This window comes from Octopus bimaculoides, chromosome 7, assembly GCF_046866305.1.
Source record: "Octopus bimaculoides isolate indiv1 chromosome 7, ASM4686630v1, whole genome shotgun sequence".
Taxonomy (NCBI): Eukaryota; Metazoa; Mollusca; class Cephalopoda; order Octopoda; family Octopodidae; genus Octopus; species Octopus bimaculoides.
Window position 1 is genome coordinate 98,403,417 of NC_142934.1, and position 21,088 is coordinate 98,424,504.

The 21,088-nt window shown below is 35.9% G+C and overlaps 1 protein-coding gene across 5 annotated transcripts; it reads right to left on the bottom strand.

The window, feature by feature from the left end:
• Positions 1-1,922: 1,922 nt before the first annotated feature.
• Positions 1,923-20,240, bottom strand: LOC106868838 (uncharacterized). 5 transcript variants are annotated; one of them, XM_089355743.1, is made up of 3 exons: positions 20,097-20,240; positions 12,070-12,242; positions 1,923-6,024 (listed from the first exon to the last, which is right to left on the bottom strand). In XM_089355743.1, exon 3 carries the CDS (start codon positions 6,015-6,017, stop codon positions 4,995-4,997), a length of 1,023 nt encoding a protein of 340 aa, XP_089211869.1. In that variant the 5' UTR covers positions 6,018-6,024; positions 12,070-12,242; positions 20,097-20,240; the 3' UTR covers positions 1,923-4,994. The 5 variants fall into 5 exon arrangements, with proteins under 5 accessions (XP_089211869.1, XP_089211867.1, XP_089211871.1 ...); XM_089355741.1 differs by lacking the exons at positions 12,070-12,242; positions 20,097-20,240 and adding an exon at positions 9,027-9,276; XM_089355745.1 differs by lacking the exons at positions 12,070-12,242; positions 20,097-20,240 and adding an exon at positions 8,396-8,508.
• Between the last annotated feature and the right edge of the window lie 848 nt (positions 20,241-21,088).

The following is a 21,088-nucleotide window of genomic DNA, read 5'->3' on the forward strand; positions in this document are numbered from 1 at the left end:
ATCTTTTAACTTTTACTAATTTCAGTCATTAGACTGAGTCCATGCTGGGGCACTGCTTTGAAGAATTTTAGACAAACAAATCGAGCCCAGCACTTATTCTATCAGTCTCTTTTGTCAAACTACTAAGCTACAGGGACATAAACACACCAACACCAATTAAGGTATAAACACCTACACAAAGACATACACATATGCATGACAGGCTTCTTTCAGTTTCCATCTACCAAACCCACTCACAAGACTTTGGTTGGCCTGAGGCTATAGTTGAGGACACTTGCCCAAGGTGCCATGCAATGGGACTGAACTCAGAACCATGTAGTTGGGAAGCAAATGTATCACACAACCACGTTTGCACCTACATATAATTTATATACTATTGATAAATTATTGTCTAAGACGAATCATAAAGGGAAAGAAAAAATTAGAATGAGACAGCAGGAGAAATTAAAAAGTAACTGAAGGCAAAAGGAAACGTTTCTGTACCTCATACTAATACTCCTACTCTATGACAACTAGCAGTTTCAACTCATTTCTTGAACTCCTTGTTTTATTTCAAGTGAACCTCATTTCTTGGCTTTTTCTTTCATGCATTATTGTGAGATGACTTTGGATTTGTACAAATTTTGGAAATGATTACTTGAGAAAAGGCAGCATTGTTTCAAGACAAACATTGGTGCTTGTAGATACATTTTGACGAAGCAGCATTTGGTGATACTGTTGTTAGACGGTTTTCAGCACTGATTCTTGTGAAACAAATTGTACTGTAGGTGAGAAACATAAAGCTTATAAACAATTACAATTTATGGATCAGGTGATGAAGGTCACAGAGAGGGTCATAGCTCAGCAAATATAATTTTCTCTGACCTTCAAGTTTAATTTGTTTATTATATTTGAAATTGTATGTAAAATGATATTTATGTAACCATACTTATATTTGTTCTATAGAGTATACAAGAGGACACAGCAATACATCTTCAAATCAAAAACCTTCTCGGGAGTGTTTGTTGTATAACAAATCACAGATAATAATGCCTGCTGAAGGAGAAAAATGGAGTAAAGATATCATCTTGTTTTATATCCGCTTTCAATGCTGGTATGTGTTGAACATGCCATCACGGTCCAAGTCAGTTATTTGGAGTTACTGTTTTCAATGGGTCAGAGGAATGTGTCTCACCAATACTTTCTTATTTTTGATATTGTGCCTTTCCTAACACCAGCTATTTTATAGAATTTAAAAGAAACATTGAAGACACATCATATTACTGCAAAAAGTGTACATCTGCTCACAGACGAAAGGAAAGAGTTACAACCAATCAGTTGTTTGATTGCTTTTATGCTCATGAGAAATTTCAGAAAAGTTTCATCATTGTTCAATGTCCTCCTTCCATGGGTTGGACAGTTTGACAGGATCTAGCCAGGCAGAAGACTGCATCATACTTGTGTGTCTGTTTTGGCAGTTTTTAATGGCTGGATACCCTTCCTAACACCAACCACCCTACAGAGTAGGCCGAGTGCTTCTGTGGCACCAGCACAGGCAAGGTCAGTTTTGGCATGGTTTTTACAGCTGGATGCCCTTCCAAATGACAACCACTTTATAGTGTGGGCTGGATGCTTTTTTTATTGAAATAAAAAGGCAGCTGCCACAATGAATTGGATCATTGTTGCTGCAAACACCCAGTACACTGTTAAGTGGTTGGCATGAGGAAAGGCATCCATGCCAAAACAGATCGCTTGAGCCTCTTGTAGCCCTCCAGTTTGCCAGCTCCTGTCAAACCATCCAATCCATGCCAGCATGGAAGACAGATGTTAAATGATTATGATGATGATGGTGAGACAATCAATGAAGAATTTTACTTCAATGTCTTGAAGCATCTGAATAAAAGCAATGTGAAGGATGAGGCCTGAAACAAAGACAAACAAAATTTGGATACTGCACCATAACATACTTGTTCAGGTGTCATTCTTTATTTGAGGATTTTTGGCAAAGGCATGAAGACTCTACAGCCCTTCCTAAAATCAACCATTCCAAGAGTGAAGCGGATGTCTTTTATGTGCCACTGATGGGGTCTGCTGAGTTTTAGTTCTCAATACTGAAAGCTGTCTATTTCAGATGATAGATGTTGAAGAAAATCTATTACGGAGCTGTGCATTACACCAAAAAATTATTCCAGAATTGACAAAAATGTTGGGGGAAATGCATGAACAGTGAAAGAACTATTTTGAAAGAGACAAGCACGATTAAATCACAAGAAATGAATTCATGTTTTTTTTTAAAGATTAGTTTCTTTTTGGACAGACTTTTAAAGTATGTGCATATGATTCTTACAAGATCTAGCTGAACACACATACAGGATGGTTAAGCATTGAAAAATCATTGAAATACACTTTGCCAAACCCAATGCGACCAAATACTCTTAAGAAAAAATACAAAACAAATAAGAACTGTCAATTAGCTTATTCTTAAATACATTACTAATGTAAATATTTTATACACCCATTAGAAATATGATGGAGTGTCTGTTGTCACTCAACATGCTATACATAGCAGCCTAATCTCTTCCAGAGCATACCCTTTCATCTAGAAAATAGGAAAGGCACACCAAATAATGTAATTTAGACACACTAGGAAAGAAAGAAATATTTAAATAGTTAGAAATGGAAAATGTTTCAGCCTTGATAATCCGGACATCACAGGCCTGCTTAATTAGTGCTGGGCTGGTGTTAACCACCCAGTATGATTCTAATGCAGAAATGTATGGTGCTGAACTTAATAGATCTAATATCAAGCAACTTAGCTTTACATAGACTGCAGGAACTCCATCACAGTGTTGAGAGAGGAACAACAAAAATACCCCTACTGCATAGAACACCATGTCAAGGCTATATCAGGCTAACTTTCGTGTTCAGAAAAACAAAGTTAGTAATGACTAGAGCAAGATTAGAGGGATCTCATTCTAAATTGTTACATTCCCATGCCTACTCAATTATTTCTTCTGTAATGAACTGCAGCATTTGATACACCATATACGATGGGGTACTGAAAAGTTCTTGGTTTGAGGTAAAAGAAAATACAGGAGGGTCAGTTAATTATATTTTTATTCATCACATTCTTCTCTCAGATTCACAAACTTGTTGCAGCAGTCCCTCAGCTTTTCTAAGCCCTGTAAAGAACTTGGAAGGTTGGGCCTCCAACTAGGCCTTTCACAATACCCTTAATGCCAGGAACTTTTCAGCACTCCTTTGTAATAAAATTCTTCAAGACAAGAACATGCTAGATATTCTCCAACTATACCGGAGATAAGTCAACAACAAATACTGAGTCTTCAGTTACACATAATAAATCCATAAACTCTGAGAGATTTGGTCTAGCACTACCATTTTAGCTATCAGCCTCATCCATTTAATTTATGATTTGTAACACAGACACAGGTATGGCTGTGTGGTAAGAAATCTGGTTCCCAACCATATGGTCTTCGATTCAGTCCCATTGCACAGTACCTTGAACAAGTGTTTTCCATTATAGCTTCAGGCCAACCAAAGTGGATGGATTTGATAGAAGGAAACTGAAAGGAGCTGGTCCTCTATGTGTGTGTGTGTGTGTGTCTTTGTGTTTGTCCCCACCAATGCTTGACAACTTATGTTAGTTTATGTCTTTCTGACTTAGTAGATCAGCAAAAGAGACTGATAGAATAAGTACCAGGCTTCAATTAAGTGCTGGGGTCAATTTATTTGGCTACACCCTTCAAGGTGGTGCCCAAGCATGGCTGCAATCCACTGATATAAGAACACAAGCCAAAAATTTGTACAGAAGTGGAGTCTATAGTCAACTATTTCAATCTCAGTAGATAATTTATCAAATCCAAAGAGATTAAATGTAAAGTGAACCTTAGCCGGATTTGAACTCAGAACATAAAGGGAGACAACCCCAAAATACTTTCAATATATTTAATACAACACCCCAGTCTCAATATCTATATATTCTTCAAATTAATATTAAAGCCCTACAAGGACAGTATCATCATCATCCAACGTCTGTTTTCCATGCTGGCATGGGTTGGAGGTTTGATAGGGACTGGCAAGGCCAGGGGCCATGCAATGTTCCACAGTGTTTGGCTTGGATTCTACGACTGGATGCCCTTCCTGATGCCAACCACTTTACAAAGTATACTGGTTGCTTTTTTTTACATGGCACCAGCATCCACACCAATGCTTTTTACATAGCAGCTTGGTTTTAGGATCTCAATGAATGATAGAAATGATAAGCTGCCACCCAAAGTGCCTTATAGTGTTTAATTATATACCTTAATGTTAACTCTGACTCCTGCTTTTCATATTTCAGATATTTTGCGATTCAATCAACTATGCACTCCTTTACAATTTGTGTTGACATGAGAAATCATTATTCAAATACTGAGGCTACATGTACCAAAAGAATAGCAGCTTTTTAAAAGCATGATAATATAAGTTATGGTGAAATGTTGTATAAAATTTCGATATGTTACACAAAGCATCATCAATGTGGCATGGAAGACGTGTTTTGATATGCAATGAGGTTATGGTTTAGTCAAGGCACATAATTTACAATATATAGCAGATTAATACAGTGTTTTGATAGACAGGGTGGCAATAGTTATACAAAATAAAAGTATGTATGCATTTCTTATTATATATATGAGCATATGCACAATTTTAAATAACTATTTAACATTTTCTATATGCATGCATTCTTGTAGACAAGTGTGTGTTTGTGTTTGTATGTTTCATAGATGAAAAATTGAATGTAGTCAGTATAATTTCAATATGTAACCATAGTCATCTGTACTATTGGAGTACGTTTTTAATCTAATGTTAGTGTATAGACATGAAGGCATATACAGTGTATGTATGGAACATGGTCTGGTTGTTTCTGTAAATGGGGAATATATTCTTTACAGAATAAAGAAAATGAAACATAAATAGAACTTAAGCTAAATTAATGTCAAGTCAAAGGCACATCATCTCTTCTTATACAAGCATGGCTTTAAGCTTAGAGAAATGTTCTGTTTTTCTTTTTTAGATTTTGAAGAATCTCTCATAAATTTCATTATCACAAACAGTTTGTAATTGGTAGTTGACAAATGTGAGAAACCCATTTTCTCAATTTCTCTCACAAAGTCAAGCTGTTTCTTGAATCGACTGACCACTTCAGCAACTAGCAAGATACCTTTGTGTTTCAGTACCCGAGCAGCTTCAGCAATGTAGTCAACCATATTGGTACCCATCAAAGACAAACAAAAGACAGCTGTATCCATACTGGCAATCTTGAGTGGCACATGTGCCATATCACAAGCAGTGACATGTTTGTTCAAAGCCACAAGATCATATGAGAACACTTCATGTGGGACACTTTGTGCGAGCAGAGCCTCACCACAACCAAAGTCTACAACCTTTGATGAGCGTGGTGTCTGTCGTACATAATCAAGGATTTTTTCAAGAGGATTCACAGGCCACTTTTTCACCTGACTTTGGAAACCACTGTGATATATTTTGAATGCTTCTTTGTCAGACTGGAAATAAATGTATGATTTCTGTCCAGTTTCAGTATATAATTTTTCATTTAAGTAACGGAACCTTGCAGCATTAAGTTTCTCTTGTAATTTATGAATGTGCTCAGCTTGTTTGTCTTTCTTCTCATCTTTTGAACATTTTACACCCATTGCCAATTGTAATTTCTTTAAACTCTTTCCTTTGGGCAAATTTTTGCTTTTGCAAATCCCTTTGCTTTTCTTCAGAACAACGCTATCGACCTTTTGATTTTGTTTTCTAATATCCTTCCATCTTTTCTTATTCTTGTTCTTTTCAGTTAGCTTCTTTGAAGGTAGATATCTTGATAAGTTGGTGATTTTAGATACAACTTCACTTGAACTGGCAGAAACTGATTTCTGAGAACTTGGTGCCTTTTTATGTATAATTTTCTTCTTTTTCCGACGTTTAGTTACAAATGGATCAGGTATATCACTTTCACTAGATGAAGGCATTATTAACCTTGATTAAAAAAGAAAAAGTATTTTAATAAACAATAAAGTCCAATTTAAATAACAATATAATTGTTAAAACTGCAACAACAAAATAAAGATAAAATAGTTTTATCTTTTCCCTGTTTCAATCATCAGTCTGCAGTCATAATGGGGCACCACCTTGAACAATTTTTAGTTGAATGAATCGACCCCAATACTTATTTTTTTAAAGCCTAGTCGTTATTCTATTGGATTTATTTGCAAAAAAACTGCTAAGTTACAGGGAACATAAATACACCAACTCTGTAGTGGTGATGAACAGACATGAGCTTCTTTCAGTTTCTGTCTCCCAAATCCACTCACAAGGCTTTGGTCAGCTCAAAGTTGTAGTACAAAACATTTGCCTGAGTTTCCACAGTATAATCTGAACCCAGAGCCATGTGGCTGGGAAGCAAACGCCTTACCACACAGTCATGCCTGCGCCAAAAAAAAAAAAAGAATATATATAAATAACAGTTCCATCTTAGTGCAACGTTCTGGGGTTTCCTATTAAGATATACATGTGTTTCCATCGAGTTTTTTAATCCATATTTGTGTCACAATATCCAATACATATACACCTATTTCAATGGTTTTTAACAGGTTCAATCATCTGACTGTGGCTATATTGGACTACATCGGTTCTTCATCTATTTCATAAATATTAGTCAACCCTTAGTTATGGTAGAAGACAATAGCCCAAACAACTTGATTGCAAAACAAATTTCTTAATCACACACACACCTATCTCTTGTCACTGGACTGCAGCCATGCTGGGGCACCGCCTCGAAGGGTTCAGCCGAACCATCCCAGTATGTATTCTATCGGTCTCTTTTTCGAACAGCTTAAAGGGGATGTAAACAAACTAGCACCGGTTGTCAAGCAGTGATGGGACACGAACACAAAGACATACATTTAAGGAACCAACACAAAGGTGTCCTAACGTCGGTGATCGATTAATAGAAAACCAACCAAATCTCCATAAAATCACACCCTCTTAACATCCACGGTGGTGCTCCAGCATGACCGCAGCCACTTGGCTGACACCCATAAATAAATAAATAAATAAATAAATACAGTGTAGCCCGGTAAACAATAAAGACGAGGCGGCTATGGTTGGAATGCCTTTCATCAGACAATCCTAACTCCTAATGAATCTACAAAAAAAAAAACACGTTAAATTTTAAATCATTTGAGACTGTTACAATTAAAATTCAGAACTATGCAGGAATCTCCATAGCCTAAAACGTGGGATTCCGTAAAAAAAAAAAATAAAACAAGGGGGGAAAGGTTCAGATTACATATAGTCCATCTGGACCGAAAAAAAAATTTACATTTGTAAACTGTAAGAGAATGGTAAAATGCAAAAGAGGAAATCAATAAAAATATAGAGGTATGCACAAGCCCCTTTATGATACATCGCACCAAGCGGACAATGGTATTGCTCTTTGAATTATTTTTGAGACAACCCCAAAAAACTCATTGCATTACCAAAAGAAAAAGAAAACAGTTGCCGACACCAAGTCAACCTTGCGGCGTCCATCCCTCGAAAGATGGATACAAATGCATTATAAGTTGGGATGTGAAACTTCACAACTTTTTGTTGTGGATTTTTTTTTTCTGTAACTCAACAAACACTTCACCAATTCCACAGTCGTTCCAATGAGAGTCGTCTTTCTGTGGTTGCTCAAACCGCTAGAAACAGTCAAATCTTTGAATTATAATTTTATGAATGGCAGAAAACATTGCACAACATAGTCCTAGACGCAATATGTTTGAATAAAATTGAGTTTTGTAACGGCTTGAATGCCTTCTTTCAATCATGTCTCCTTGATCAGAGAAGGTCTCTAGTTAACCAACAACTATGATATATGAAAGAAATTGTATACAGTGCTCAGATGCATTACAACAGCTCTCTTGTTTATACCCACGTGTAATTCTCGCACCGGAAATTAATGGTATATGCTGTAGCTATTTTACAATATGTTTCGTGTACAAAATATGGTGTTTAATTACCTGTCTTTTAAACTGTTCAACGATACAGTATCCAGAGACGATTAGGCGTGCGACTATTTCTAATTCTTACACGTTCGTGGCATAAACGTACTTCGAACACATTCAGTTTGTTCATTACTAATTACTTCTAGCGTAAAACACAAGGCCACAAATGTAGAGGAAGTGAAGTAGTCGAATGAATAAGCCTAAGTACTTAACGAAATTCGTAAAACTGATGTGCCGTGATAAAGAGTTGTTAAGTTATGAACAGAGCAATTGACAAATTATTCGAAAGCAAGCAGCAGGTACTTGTACGAAGTGTAAAAACGACCAAAAGATAACGGTGTAAAATTTTTAGTTGTCACCTTTCAAGTTTGTTTTTCTTTTGTCACAGTCAGAACCTCAAAAATATATGAAAAAAAGAAATTAATGGAAAAGGATGCAAGAATTGCATTATTTTGGTTTCGTGGGGAAAAAAACACTGCTTGGGATCGAATGACGTGACGAAGGAAAAAAAAACTTTGAAGATGGGACTGAAGATTTTACGCCGTTAAAATTAATACATTTTAGCTTCAAACCTTCAGGAATTCAGCAGAAACTTAATTCTAATGATTAACGACAAGAAGGAAAATAAAAAAAAAATACCATTTAAAAAAAAAATTAAGACCGTCTCAATATATGTGTTAACACAAAAACCTCTACTTAATACTGCTGGATTTTTTTTTCACAAAATACACAATAAAAGGCTCATGCTAACTAAAATTAGAATGGAAAGAGTCTAAAGAAATAGGATAAAGGTTAAAGATCAGATGAGAATAACTGAATCACTTTCCAAAATATGACTCACTACATTATGCCAGAAATCCGTTAGTTTTGAAATAATAATAATATATATATATATATATATATACAGCAGGATAGAGCTGTTGTGTTAGAGATCATAAGACCCCCTTTAAATGTTAACACAAAGAAATATCTAAGAAAATATTTTCGCACCATCTGTTCTTCAAATTCTTCAAACTTCCCGCCATGCTACATTTCTATTTTGGCAAGACTGCTACTTACTGCATAGGGCTACATTACACAATAAAAGCATTCATCTTAGAGTAAGAATGGTAATCATTTACCTGCAATACCCGTGTAATAAGAAATATATTACAACACCATAAAAGTGGCCTCGCTTCTCCAACAACTCTATATGAAATATTTGTATATGTGGAGAAAAAAGTAACAAGAGATATGAAGTATTTTTGTGGTATTGTAGGGTTATCTCCCCTTTATTTAAACTTTCGCTCTCAAAGTTCAAGCAGGGGTAGAGAGGGCGGGAAGAGGTTAATGGATATAGGCCGGGAAAATTGTGTCAATGGGTTTTTTTTAAACTAAGTTGGCCTATCAACCTCGTCTGTCAGATTTGCGTGAATAGTTATCCATTCTTACTACTCCTGTAATATATCATTTATTTATTGGTTGTTTTGTGGTTTCTTCGTTTACGATTCTTTTGTCAGTATTATGGCATTCTTTCCGTTCGTGATCTCAAAATGAAATAAATTTTAGTCCATAAGTCAGTAGTTTATACTTTACATGAAGCTTGAATCAAAATAAATGTTGAAGCGAATTTGAAGATTATTATTTAATAATATTCGTTTACTAAATGTAATTTTTCCATGAAGCGAAAAATAACATATCAGCTCATGATATTTGTCTTAGAAATCTGGGGGGGGGGTAGTTTTGGCATATCTACAGAAATCCACACCTCCCCCTCCCGACTTTGTTTCCTCATAACTTCCAGAAAAAATTGGATATGTTTAATGACATTTTCTACAAGTACGTTTCAGATGGTTTAGATTCCGATTATATTTGAATTTGTTGTGAAAACTTTTCCAAGGGTGGGGAGAAAGGTTTTGGAAAATTCAAACAAGTCAACTTTGTTTCCTCATAACTTTCAGAAAAATGAGTTAGAAGACCGAATAATTACATCACAATTTTGATGATTGGGATTCATATAAAAAAATATTGCTTAGCAACCAATTTTTGAACGATCAACCATGACATCATGATACTAATTATGTTGACCTCCATGCTTTGGTGTGGATTATATCTTTTACTTGTTTCATTAGACAGTGGTCTACCACCTTGAAGAATTTATGAAATTAATCAACCCCCCCCCCCCAATACTTTTTTTTAAAGCTTCGTGCTTATTTTATTGTTCTCTTTTACCAAACCGCTAAGTTAAGGGAATGTAAATACACCAACACCAGTTGTCAAGTGGTGGTGGAGGAAACAAAAACACACACAAACATACATACATACAACAAGCTTCTTTCTGACAAGGCTTTGGTCAGCCTGAGGATATAGTAGAAGGCACTTGAGCAAGGTGCCATGTTGTGAGGCTGATTCTGGAATCATGTGGTTGGGAAGCCAAGCCTGTACCTATGGAAATAATTATGGTAATGAAATTGATGGATATGATGATGACTAAAAGTCACACCACTGGTAGCAAAATAATAGCCAACTCTCCTTCTTAATGAGGCAGGAAGCCAATTGAATATTGTTGCCATAAATAGTTAACCCCTTATATGGAAGTAGAACAAACTGCCATTATGTATAATCCATGCTTAGTTGGCCTGTAATTTACAACCTTTGATATACCTCCAAACATGTTTTACACCAGAAAATACATTTGATATAATTAGAATGTAGAAGAGACAATGTGTTCATGCCTGGATAGTTGGGATGTGTCGTATCCTTTCTTATTGCAAGTAATCAATGAAATCAAATAATTAAATATACAAAATTAAGCTTTCATTAACCCTAAGTTTAATTTAAGAGCCATAAAAGGATGGGCTTTTCATCTAAGCATATATATATATACAGGGTACGGTGAATAAACTTGTCTATATTATGCAAAAAGGAAAATGACACTGACATTTCATTTTAACAGATATATTTACCAAAATTACATAAAAATATCTTGAAATACTAAAGAGTAAATTTATTCAATGATATCACCATTGGCTTTGACCGTGGCCTCCAGACAACTTCAGAAGCTCCTGCAACTCTTCTGGACGGTCTCCTTGTTTAAGTTGGTGAATGCTGCCATAAGCCTTGCCTTCAGTCCATCTTTGGTGCTATAAGGAGTTTTGTTGGTCTTTTGCTCAGCTGTGCCCCACACATAATAATCAAGGGGTTTGCATTCTGAGAAGTTAGATGGCCAGATGTTAGGGGTGATGTGGTCACAGAAATTGTCTGACAGCCATGACTGGGTTCTCCTGTTTGTGTGACATGGCGCAGAGTCCTGTTGCCAGACACAGGGTCTTCCAGCAGCCACCCTCTTGACCCAGGGCAGCATTACCTCTTCTAGGCACTTGATGTAGGCCTTTGTGTTGTGTCTGAGGCTGTGTGGGAAGATGAATGGAGGCATAACATCATGGTAGTGGAGCTTCTGGTGCGAATGCCAAGCAGTACCGTATGTCTTTTCCAAATTTCTGGCAGAATGAATTGTGTCAGGTTGCTGTTTTTCTCACAGACAATACCCAACTGACCCTACTATACTGTGTAGTCAACAAAATCAAAAACAAACAATGCATATACACAAAATTAAAACTATAAAATGGTGACAATTTACCATTACACCCCGTATATATATATATATATATATATATATATATATATATATATATATATGCAGTATTGATAAATAGCCTGTATCTTGTATGAGAATCAGTTAAGTAATGAGGGGTTAATGGGCAACATACATAAGTATATACAGTATACATAATAGACTGGCAGGAACAAACTAACAAGATATAAATACTGTGAGATTATAGAGGTACCACTGAAGGCTGTATCTTCATGTAGTATATGTAATTTAGCTTGAAGTAACCTATCCTTTTCAAAGCTATATTCAAAGTTGAAATCAATACAGCAAACTAACAAAGCATTCATCACTTGCTCCCACAGCATATTATATATTGGAACATTGAGTATTCTGTTGTTTATATATACATCATTGTGAAGCGGAAAGAATATGAAATGTTACCTGTGATTCTTGGAGAAGTATTATTTGGACACCAAATCCTTTCATGTCTTCAGTATCTCTTTGAATGACCTATACCTTCATTTGTCCTCAAGCTCTTCATTTCCTTATTCAATGTCTTACCACTGCTGAAGCTGTTGTTATTTAAGTTCCAGGTTGTCTCTGACAGAGTAGACCTGTGATCAAAGACATTCAAAATGTGAGCATGGCATCTTTTTAAGAGACATATTGAACTACTTTGACCAGTGTTCCCTTCCTATTTTTTAATGATAGCAATATGTGATTGGAGGGCAATCTGACTGCTATTTCTAGCATGTTGAACTATATAGAAGCACCCCATTGGCTAGTTGTCTTCCTACTGATCCCAACAACTAGTTCTTTTGTTAGTTTTTTCATAAGGACAGAAATCTCTAACCCATTCATATTTCTTGTTCAGTAACCTCTTTGTTGTGTACATGCCAAATGGTTTTATTCTTTTATTGTTTTATTCTTTTACTTCTTTCAGTCAGATGACTGCAGCCCTGCTGGAGCACTGCCTTGAAGGGTTTTAGTCAAACAAATCAACCCCAGGACTTATTTTTTAAGCCTAATACTTATTCTAGCGGTCTCTTTTGCTGAACTGCTAAGTTATGGGGACATAAACATACCAACATTGGTTGTCAAGCAGTGATGGAGGAGGACAAACACAGACACACACACACACACACGTGCATGCACGAACGCACGTGCATGCACGAACGCACGTGCGGGCGCATGTGCATACACACACACACACGACAAGCTTCTTTTAGTTTTCATCTACCAAATCCACTCACAAGGCTTTGTTCAGCCTGAGGCTATAGTAGAAGACACTCACCCAAGGTACCATGCAGTGGGACTGAACCCAGCACAATGTAGTTGGAAAGCAAGCTTCTTACCACACAGCCATACCAATTAACTACAGGACAGCATGCTTATAGACTGTAAGATCAGATCCATTAAATCCTTTGCCTGTGTTTGAGCTTCTCAGCAAAATAAATCATTCTATATAACCTCACAACAGCTGGCTCTTAAAATAGTACAAGGTCATTTTGGAATGTTATTTTTGATATAGTAGAATCCAATCTATGTGGGAACTGGTAGAATGATTAAAGCATCAGACAAAATAGCTTGTATTATTCAGTTAGAACGCCCTGTTCTGAGTTCAAATGCTGTCAAGGTCATCTTTGCCCTTCATCCTTCCAGGGCTCAAAAAAATGAAATGTGATTGATTAGATATTCTTATAATGCATTCTAAATGTAAATGTAAGACTAAGCAATTTATCTCCCCTACAGTTAACAATATAAAAAAAGATAAATCCTAGTCAGTCATTAATTGCCCTTTAAGGTTCATGAGACATTTCCAACTGTGTTTTTTTCCTATTCATTGATTCTTGTAAATAAATTATTCATCTGCCTGTATCCCAACCATGGCATTTATATATTACACTATTACCCTGCCATGTTGCTAGCTTTTTCTTCATCATCTTCTCCCTCTTCTAGAGATCTGATTAGAAGCTTGTCATATCATTTTGTCCTTTAGGAATGTCTTAACTGTCTTCTCCTGTATTTATTTAACACACTATACATATTCTCTTTCACTATTATTAGTCATTGTATTAAGGTGGTGAGCTGACAGAGTCGTTAGCCAACTAGAAAAAGTGCTTCAGGGCATTTCATCCATCCTTATGTTCTACATTCAAATTCCACCAAGGTTGACTTTGTTTTTTATCTTTTTTTGGGGGGTCAATGAAACAAGTACCAGTTATGCACTGGGGTCATCATCATCATCATTGTACATCCGTTTTCCATGCTGGCATGGGTTGGACAGTTTGACTGAAGTCTGGAAAGCCAGCAGCTGCACCAGGCTCCAATCTGATCCAGCAATGTTTCTACAGCTGGATGCCCTTCCTAATGCCACCCACTCTGAGAGTGTAGTGGTGTTCTTTTTACATGCCACCAGTACATGAGCCAGTCAGTCAGGCCTGGCATCGATCACGTTCTTATAGTGCTTTTTACGGCACGGGAGCTAGTCAGGGGGTACTGGCACTGGCTACGTTCGGATGGTATTTACATACCACCGGCATGGGAGCCAGTCAGGTGGCCCTGGCATTGATCACGTAGGTGGCCCTGACATCGATTGCGTCAATATAATCAATTTATCTCCTCCTCCAAATTTCAGGCCTTGTGCCTATAGTAGAAAGGAATATTAGTCATTGTATTCAAACTTATTACATCCTGAGCTCAAATCCTGCAGAGGTTAACTTTGCTTTTTATCCTTTCACAGTCAATAAAATAAAGTATCAGTTAAGTGTTGGGGCTAATGAAAATGACTTGCCCCTTCCCCTTGAAATTGCTGGCCATGTGCCAAAATTAGAGAGAATTATTATTAGTCTTTGAACATATTTCACTGGGCAAATATTGATGATCTTGCTTGGAAACAAGTAAGGTTTGGTAACATGAAGAGCATCCAACCAAGGAAAATCTCTCCCAAGCATAAGAATGATGATGATGATGATATATATATATATATATATATATATATATATATATATATATATATATATACATTACATATGTAGGTGTGTGTGTGAGAGAGAGAGAGACAAAGTGTATTTATACGTACATGCACACACACACACATATATAAACTTGTCTTCATCATTGAATATTTCAGCTTTGGCAAGCTTCACTCATGATTCTTTTCCATACCTTCATAGCTTATACAAGAAACTCATTAATCACTTATGTTAGTGGTGGTGGTGGCGGCAGAGACAGCAGTGATGGTGGTGGTGGCAGTGGTGGTGGTGGCGGTGGTGTTTGCAGTAAAGTACTAAATCTATTTCTGTAAATCTGAATTCATGTGTGTTTGGTGTGGATGTGTGCATACAAGTGCATACATGTTTAAAAGTGTATGTGTGCCTGTGCACATGAGTGTCAAATACTGACTGAAAGAAATGGTTTTCATGGTAATTTGTACAAATAAGTAAAAGATGGCAGGATATGAAACGTTGTTTAACTCAAGCTTATATTCTGTTGAATTCTAAGGCAAAATTGTTAGGCAACAAAAAACATTTATGCTTTTCGATTACTTCATTTCTCAATATCTACCTTAACTTGCCTTATTTTTGATTCTTTACTCTAAGTTAATTAATCATTACTCTTCAGTTCAGACATTTATTTATCACAAAACATTAAGGTAGCACGTGTAACAAGGATGGGTTCACAATAAATATTTGAAAACTAATATTTGCAAAGAACATTGACCTAGAATTCTTAAAGGAAGATACTTGCTCCCGCCCTTATGTTATATATTTTGCTTAAATTTCTTTTTTGGTATTTTTCATTCTCAGACTTCTTAAGTTTCATCATTGCATAATTTAGAATCTGGGGCAATTGTGAGAAAGAAAAAAAAAGTGAAGAAGTTAAAGTTGGAGTGTTAGTGGGGATGGGATGAGGTGGGCAGGTAAATTCAAATATTAGTGCTATTTCCAAATGTATATGTATATTAGGATTAAACAATTTATTGGGTTGGGTCTAGAATTCAATAGTTTACTACCTAGAACCTTCAAGGTTTAAGTGACATATTTTGAAAATAACAAAGACACATCTCATAGATGTGTGTGTGTGTGTGTGCATGTATACATACATTTGCAACCCATAGGAAGCTGGAGTGCTCCACTTAAACAGAAGTTTGGAGGAGAACTGGGCATCATACCAGCAAAAAGCAATGCATGGGTACATATCCCATAAGCTAGAGGACAACAACAGTATTGACAGGAAGAATAGCCTCTCCTAGACCTGTGATAGATACATTATATCCCACCTATCCTGAAACAGGAGATAGCTACTAAATACCTTACAAATGAGAGAGACAAAGATACCACTAAACCTCCATGTTGTGATAAAAAATGTTGGTTCTGTTATGCCAGTGTGGAAGATATCGCTCCGCATCATCATCAGCTGTCCCATAATGTCCATGAGGTACTACCTGCCCCTGAGGCATGGTATAGTTGCAAAGACTATTTACAAGGCTATTCACAGGAAAGATTTGCCCTGATGTATACATCAAAGTTATGTGAGAACTAGTATGTATACACACCTTAAAAGCAAGGAGTATTGGTGGAATACTCCAATAGAAGCAGCAATTTAGTGCAAACATAACAGAATTGATATTGTTTTGTGGGACAGGGAGCAAAAGTCATGCACTGTTGTAGTGGTTAGCGACTCAGTGGATGTGATTGTACCAGGAAAAAGAGAACATGTATGGTGACTTAATGCAGAACTTACAACTCTTGGACCCTGACTTTAAATTCTTATTTGTACCTATTATTATAGGTGCATTAGGCTATGTACCTACAAATTTATACAAAAACCTAGAAGAGCACAAAGCCAGGAGAAATATTGCTAGCATTTTGTCCAGCACAGTAACGATTCTGTCAGCTCACCATCTTGTGTTTTTCTACTAATAAAACATTGTGATATAAATACAAAACAGCAAAACTGCAAAATGATTAATTTAAATATAATGAAATTGTATGACATTGAACTAAAAGAATACTTTCTGGTCCTTGTTCAAGATCACTGTGTACTGAGTTCAAATCTCACCAAGGGCAACCTTACCTTATATCATTTTAGGACTAATAAATAAAGTAACAATCCAGAGTGTGGGGGTCAGCAGGATTGTTTGAGTGCTAAATGAGATGCCTTACAGTTTTTTGTGATCTATATCTTTGTTATGAGTTCAAATTCTGCCTTCTATCACAGACTGCCTTGTGGCAGGAAACAGAGCCTTTGATGTCCAGCTAACACTGGTAGGCCTCCAACATCAAACAGAATAAAGAGTTGATTGGAATGACATATCAGTTGCATCAATGCAAAAAACATGAAGCTGCTGAGGTAACAGGGTAGATTAATGCTGGGACCAAGAAATTAAATAATAAATTATAATGAAATTAAATAGTGCAATGCTGCATAGTTTCTGTGATACAACATTATGAATTTAATAATACTGTTAATTCTTTCTGACTTTGGTACAAGGCCAGCAATTTTGAGGGTAGGCAGCAAGTCAATTGCAATAACCCTGAAAGGATGAAGAGTGAAGTTGATGTTGGCAGGATGAAACATAAAAAGCCAGAAGAAACGCTGTTATACATTTTGGCTGATGTACTAATGACTCTGTCAGCTTAATAATAATAATAATAATAATAATAATAATAATAATAATAATAATAATAATCCTTTCTATTATAGGCACAAGGCCTGAAATTTGGGGAAGGGGATAGTTGATTACATAGACTCCAGTACTCGACTGCTACTTATTTTATCGACCCTGAAAGGATGAAAGGCAAAGTCAACCTCGGCAGAATTTGAACTCAGAATGTAAAGACAGATGAAATGCCACTTAGCATTTTGCCCAGCATGTTAATGATTCTGCCAGCTCACAGCCTCAACAACAACAACAACAACAATAACAATAATAATAATAATAATAATAATAATAATGATAATATAGAAAGGATTGAGGTAACACCTCCTGAAGATATAGAGTCAAAATTAAAAGAAGATTGTTATCTAGTGAACGATATTTTGACATCTTGTGTCTTCAACTGGTTCAAAAAATAAATTTGTCAATCTACTTCATCTTGGTTAATATAGAAAGGATAATAATAATAATAATAATAATAATAATAATAATAATAATAATAAAGACAAATGGTTGATTGAGATTGGAATAGAATGCCCTGTAGAGCTTCTACAGAAAGTTTGCCTCTTGGGGACAGGAAAAATTACCAGGAGGGTTCTAAGCACTTGAAAGACTATTGAAAACTTGTGGATACCTAAGGTTGCAAGTAATAACCCGCTACCCACATAAATTCTACAAGGAATCACAATGAACTTGAGTCAAACCAATGATAATAATTATCCATTCTATTATAGGTAAAGGGCCTGAAATTTTAGGAGAGGGTTTGGTTGATGTAATCAACCAGAGCGCTTAACTGGTACTTATTTTATTGCCCCCTGAAAGAATGAAAGGAAATATCAACCCTGGTGGAATTTGAACTCACAGTGTAAAGATGGACGAAATGCTGATGAGCATTTTGTCCAGCATGTTAATGATTCTGCCAGTTTGCCACCTTAATAATAACAATAATAATATAGTACAACCACAAAAGGTCACAGAGAACGACAAAATGACCATACTTTGAGACATGGTAAAATATTGAGGAAAGGGAGATTAAGTTAATTCAACCAAATTTTATCATCAAAGACCACCAGGCAAATTTCAAAACAATGATACCAAAATAGCAATGAAACAGAAGTACAAAGTTAGTGTGCTATACTTTTTGCTTTTATTCTTTTACTTGTTTCAGTCATTTGACTGCCGCCATGCTCCAAAGCACCACCTTAAAGCATTTTAGTCGAACAAATTAACCCCATGACTTATTCTTTGTAAGCTTAGTACTTATTCTATCAGTCTCTTTTGCCAAACCACTAAGTTACGGGAACATAAACACACCAGCATTAGTTGTCAAGTAATGGTGGCGGGGGGGGGGGGAGGCAAACACTGACACACATACATATATATATATATATATATATACACAACACACACATATATATACATACAACACATACACACACACACATATATATATATATATATATATATATATATATATATATATATATATATATATATATATATATATATATATATATATGCAATATATATATACAACACACACACATATATATGACAAGCTTCTTTCAGTTTCCATCTACCAAATTCACTCATAAGGCTTTGGTCGGCCCCAGGCTATAGTAGAAGACACATGCCCAAGGTGCCACATAGTGCGACTGAACCTAGAACCATATGGTTGGGAAGCAAGCTTTCTACCGCATAGCCACACCTGCACCTATCCTATGGGGAAAAAGTATGTGTGTTATTGAATGAACACAGCTTGTCATAATGTGTAAAATAATCTTTTATGGTGTAATTTCACTAACTTTGTATTTTGTTTCATTTTTTTTTTTTTTAACTCTATAGAAAAACAATCTGAGTATTAAGACATGAAAACTGAGATAATCATTTAAAACACAAACAATCCCTATAATAAAAGTTACCTAAGCAAAATTGAGGAAAAGATACAAATACATTACTAAAATCTTTGTATTGATACACACACAAAGTTATCTTAAGGTAGATGATATAGGTGTTGCAGTACCAAGGCCCAGGAGGACAATGGATCCATGACTAATATAATTCATTATATTTCAATGCAAGAGAGCAGTGAGGTGGCAGAATCATTAGCACACTAGGCAAAGTACTTAACAGCATTTCTCCTAGCTTTATGTTTTAAGTTCAAATTCTGCCAAGGTCTACTTTGCCTTTCATTTTTGCAGGGTTGATAAAATAAGTACCAGTTAAGCACTGGGGTGGATATAATCAATTCAACTCCCTTCTTTCTGATTTCAGGCCTTGTGCCTATAGTAGAGAGAATTATTTTTCAATGTAAGTGGATTCTCCACTTCTTTGGTGCAGCATCAGTATCCATCAGCACCTAAAGATGGCCTTGCTCACACATGGTACATAAAACAGCACTTGAGACACAGGACACAGAGTACATAGAGGTCTTGCAGTACAATAGAAAATTCAAAATACAAAGCAGACGGCTGCATGTATCCAAGATACACAAATCTATACTCAGTCATGTAGGAAAACAATGAAAATAAAACTACAAAAAATTTTTTTAACCCAATTCAATACTTCTAAAAACCTTACTAATTAAATAATTTCTCTGAGTTGTGTTTGTTTTATAATTCTATATCACCTAAAAAATTTTGGCTTTGTTTTTACTTAGTAAACTAAACTTGATATTATTTTTTGTTTGTTATTCCCCCCCCCACACACACAAACATAACAGAGAAGAGAGTAGATTTTCTAGAACTCATATATTTATACAAAAAATATGAAAAAGAAAAATTCTAAAATATTTTATTTTACTTACATTTTGTGACAATTTTACAAGATACATGATTTCAGTCTTATTTCAGCACTAACAGACATTTTGAATATTTATTTGATAATGAGGTGATGTGGAAACGAAATGTAAAATACGGATGGTTGTAGTGACAATAAATTGATACTTGTGACTTTACACTTTTTTTTGGCAACATATGTCAGTACACACACACACACGCACACACACGTACACACACACACATTAGGAATATATATCCTTACATCTCTTGTCCTACTTCAATGCATAAACTTTCTTATAAAGATATGCATCGGCTGTAATCACATACAGCATACATGTGGGTTATTTTTTACTAGGGATGTTAAGGTTTTTCTTCTATTTTATTTTTTTATGCAAGCAGCAGGGCGTATGTATCTGTATCTATATATGTATGCCTGTGCTCTTGTATGTTTGACTGTGTGCATGTTTATATATATATATATATATCATCATCATCGTCGTTTAACGTCCGCTTTCCATGCTAGCATGGGTTGGACGATTTGACTGAGGACTGGTGAAACCGGATGGCAACACCAGGCTCCAATCTAATTTGGCAGAGTTTCTACAGCTGGATGCCCTTCCTAACGCCAACCACTCAGAGAGTGTAGTGGGTGCTTTTACGTGTCACCCGCACGAAAACGGCCACGCTCGAAATGGTGTCTTTTATGTGCCACCCGCACAAGCCAGTCCAGGGGCACTGGCAACGATCTCACTCGAAAATCCTACGGGAGCCAGTCAGGCGGTACTGGCAACGGCCACGACATACATACACACACACATTTATATATATATATGTGTGTATAAATGTGTGTGTGTGTGTGTATACACACACAGATATTTCCTATATAAGTTAAATTTTTTTCTTTGTAGATTTTAAGCATGTCACTAGCACAATGGCAAGGTTCTTTTGTCTAAATTATTTTCTACTCTAGGCACAAGGCCCAAAATTTTGGGGGAGGGTACCAGTCGATTAGATCAAC

Bases quoted from the DNA above. Each gene is read 5' to 3' on its own strand.
- LOC106868838 (XM_089355741.1), bottom strand. From the start codon at position 9,061: ATGGCGGGAAGTTTGAAGAATTTGAAGAACAGATG. The intron at 6,025-9,026 runs GTGCGAAAATAT...TTTTTAATCAAG, and splicing joins AAGAATTTGAAGAACAGATG to GTTAATAATGCCTTCATCTA.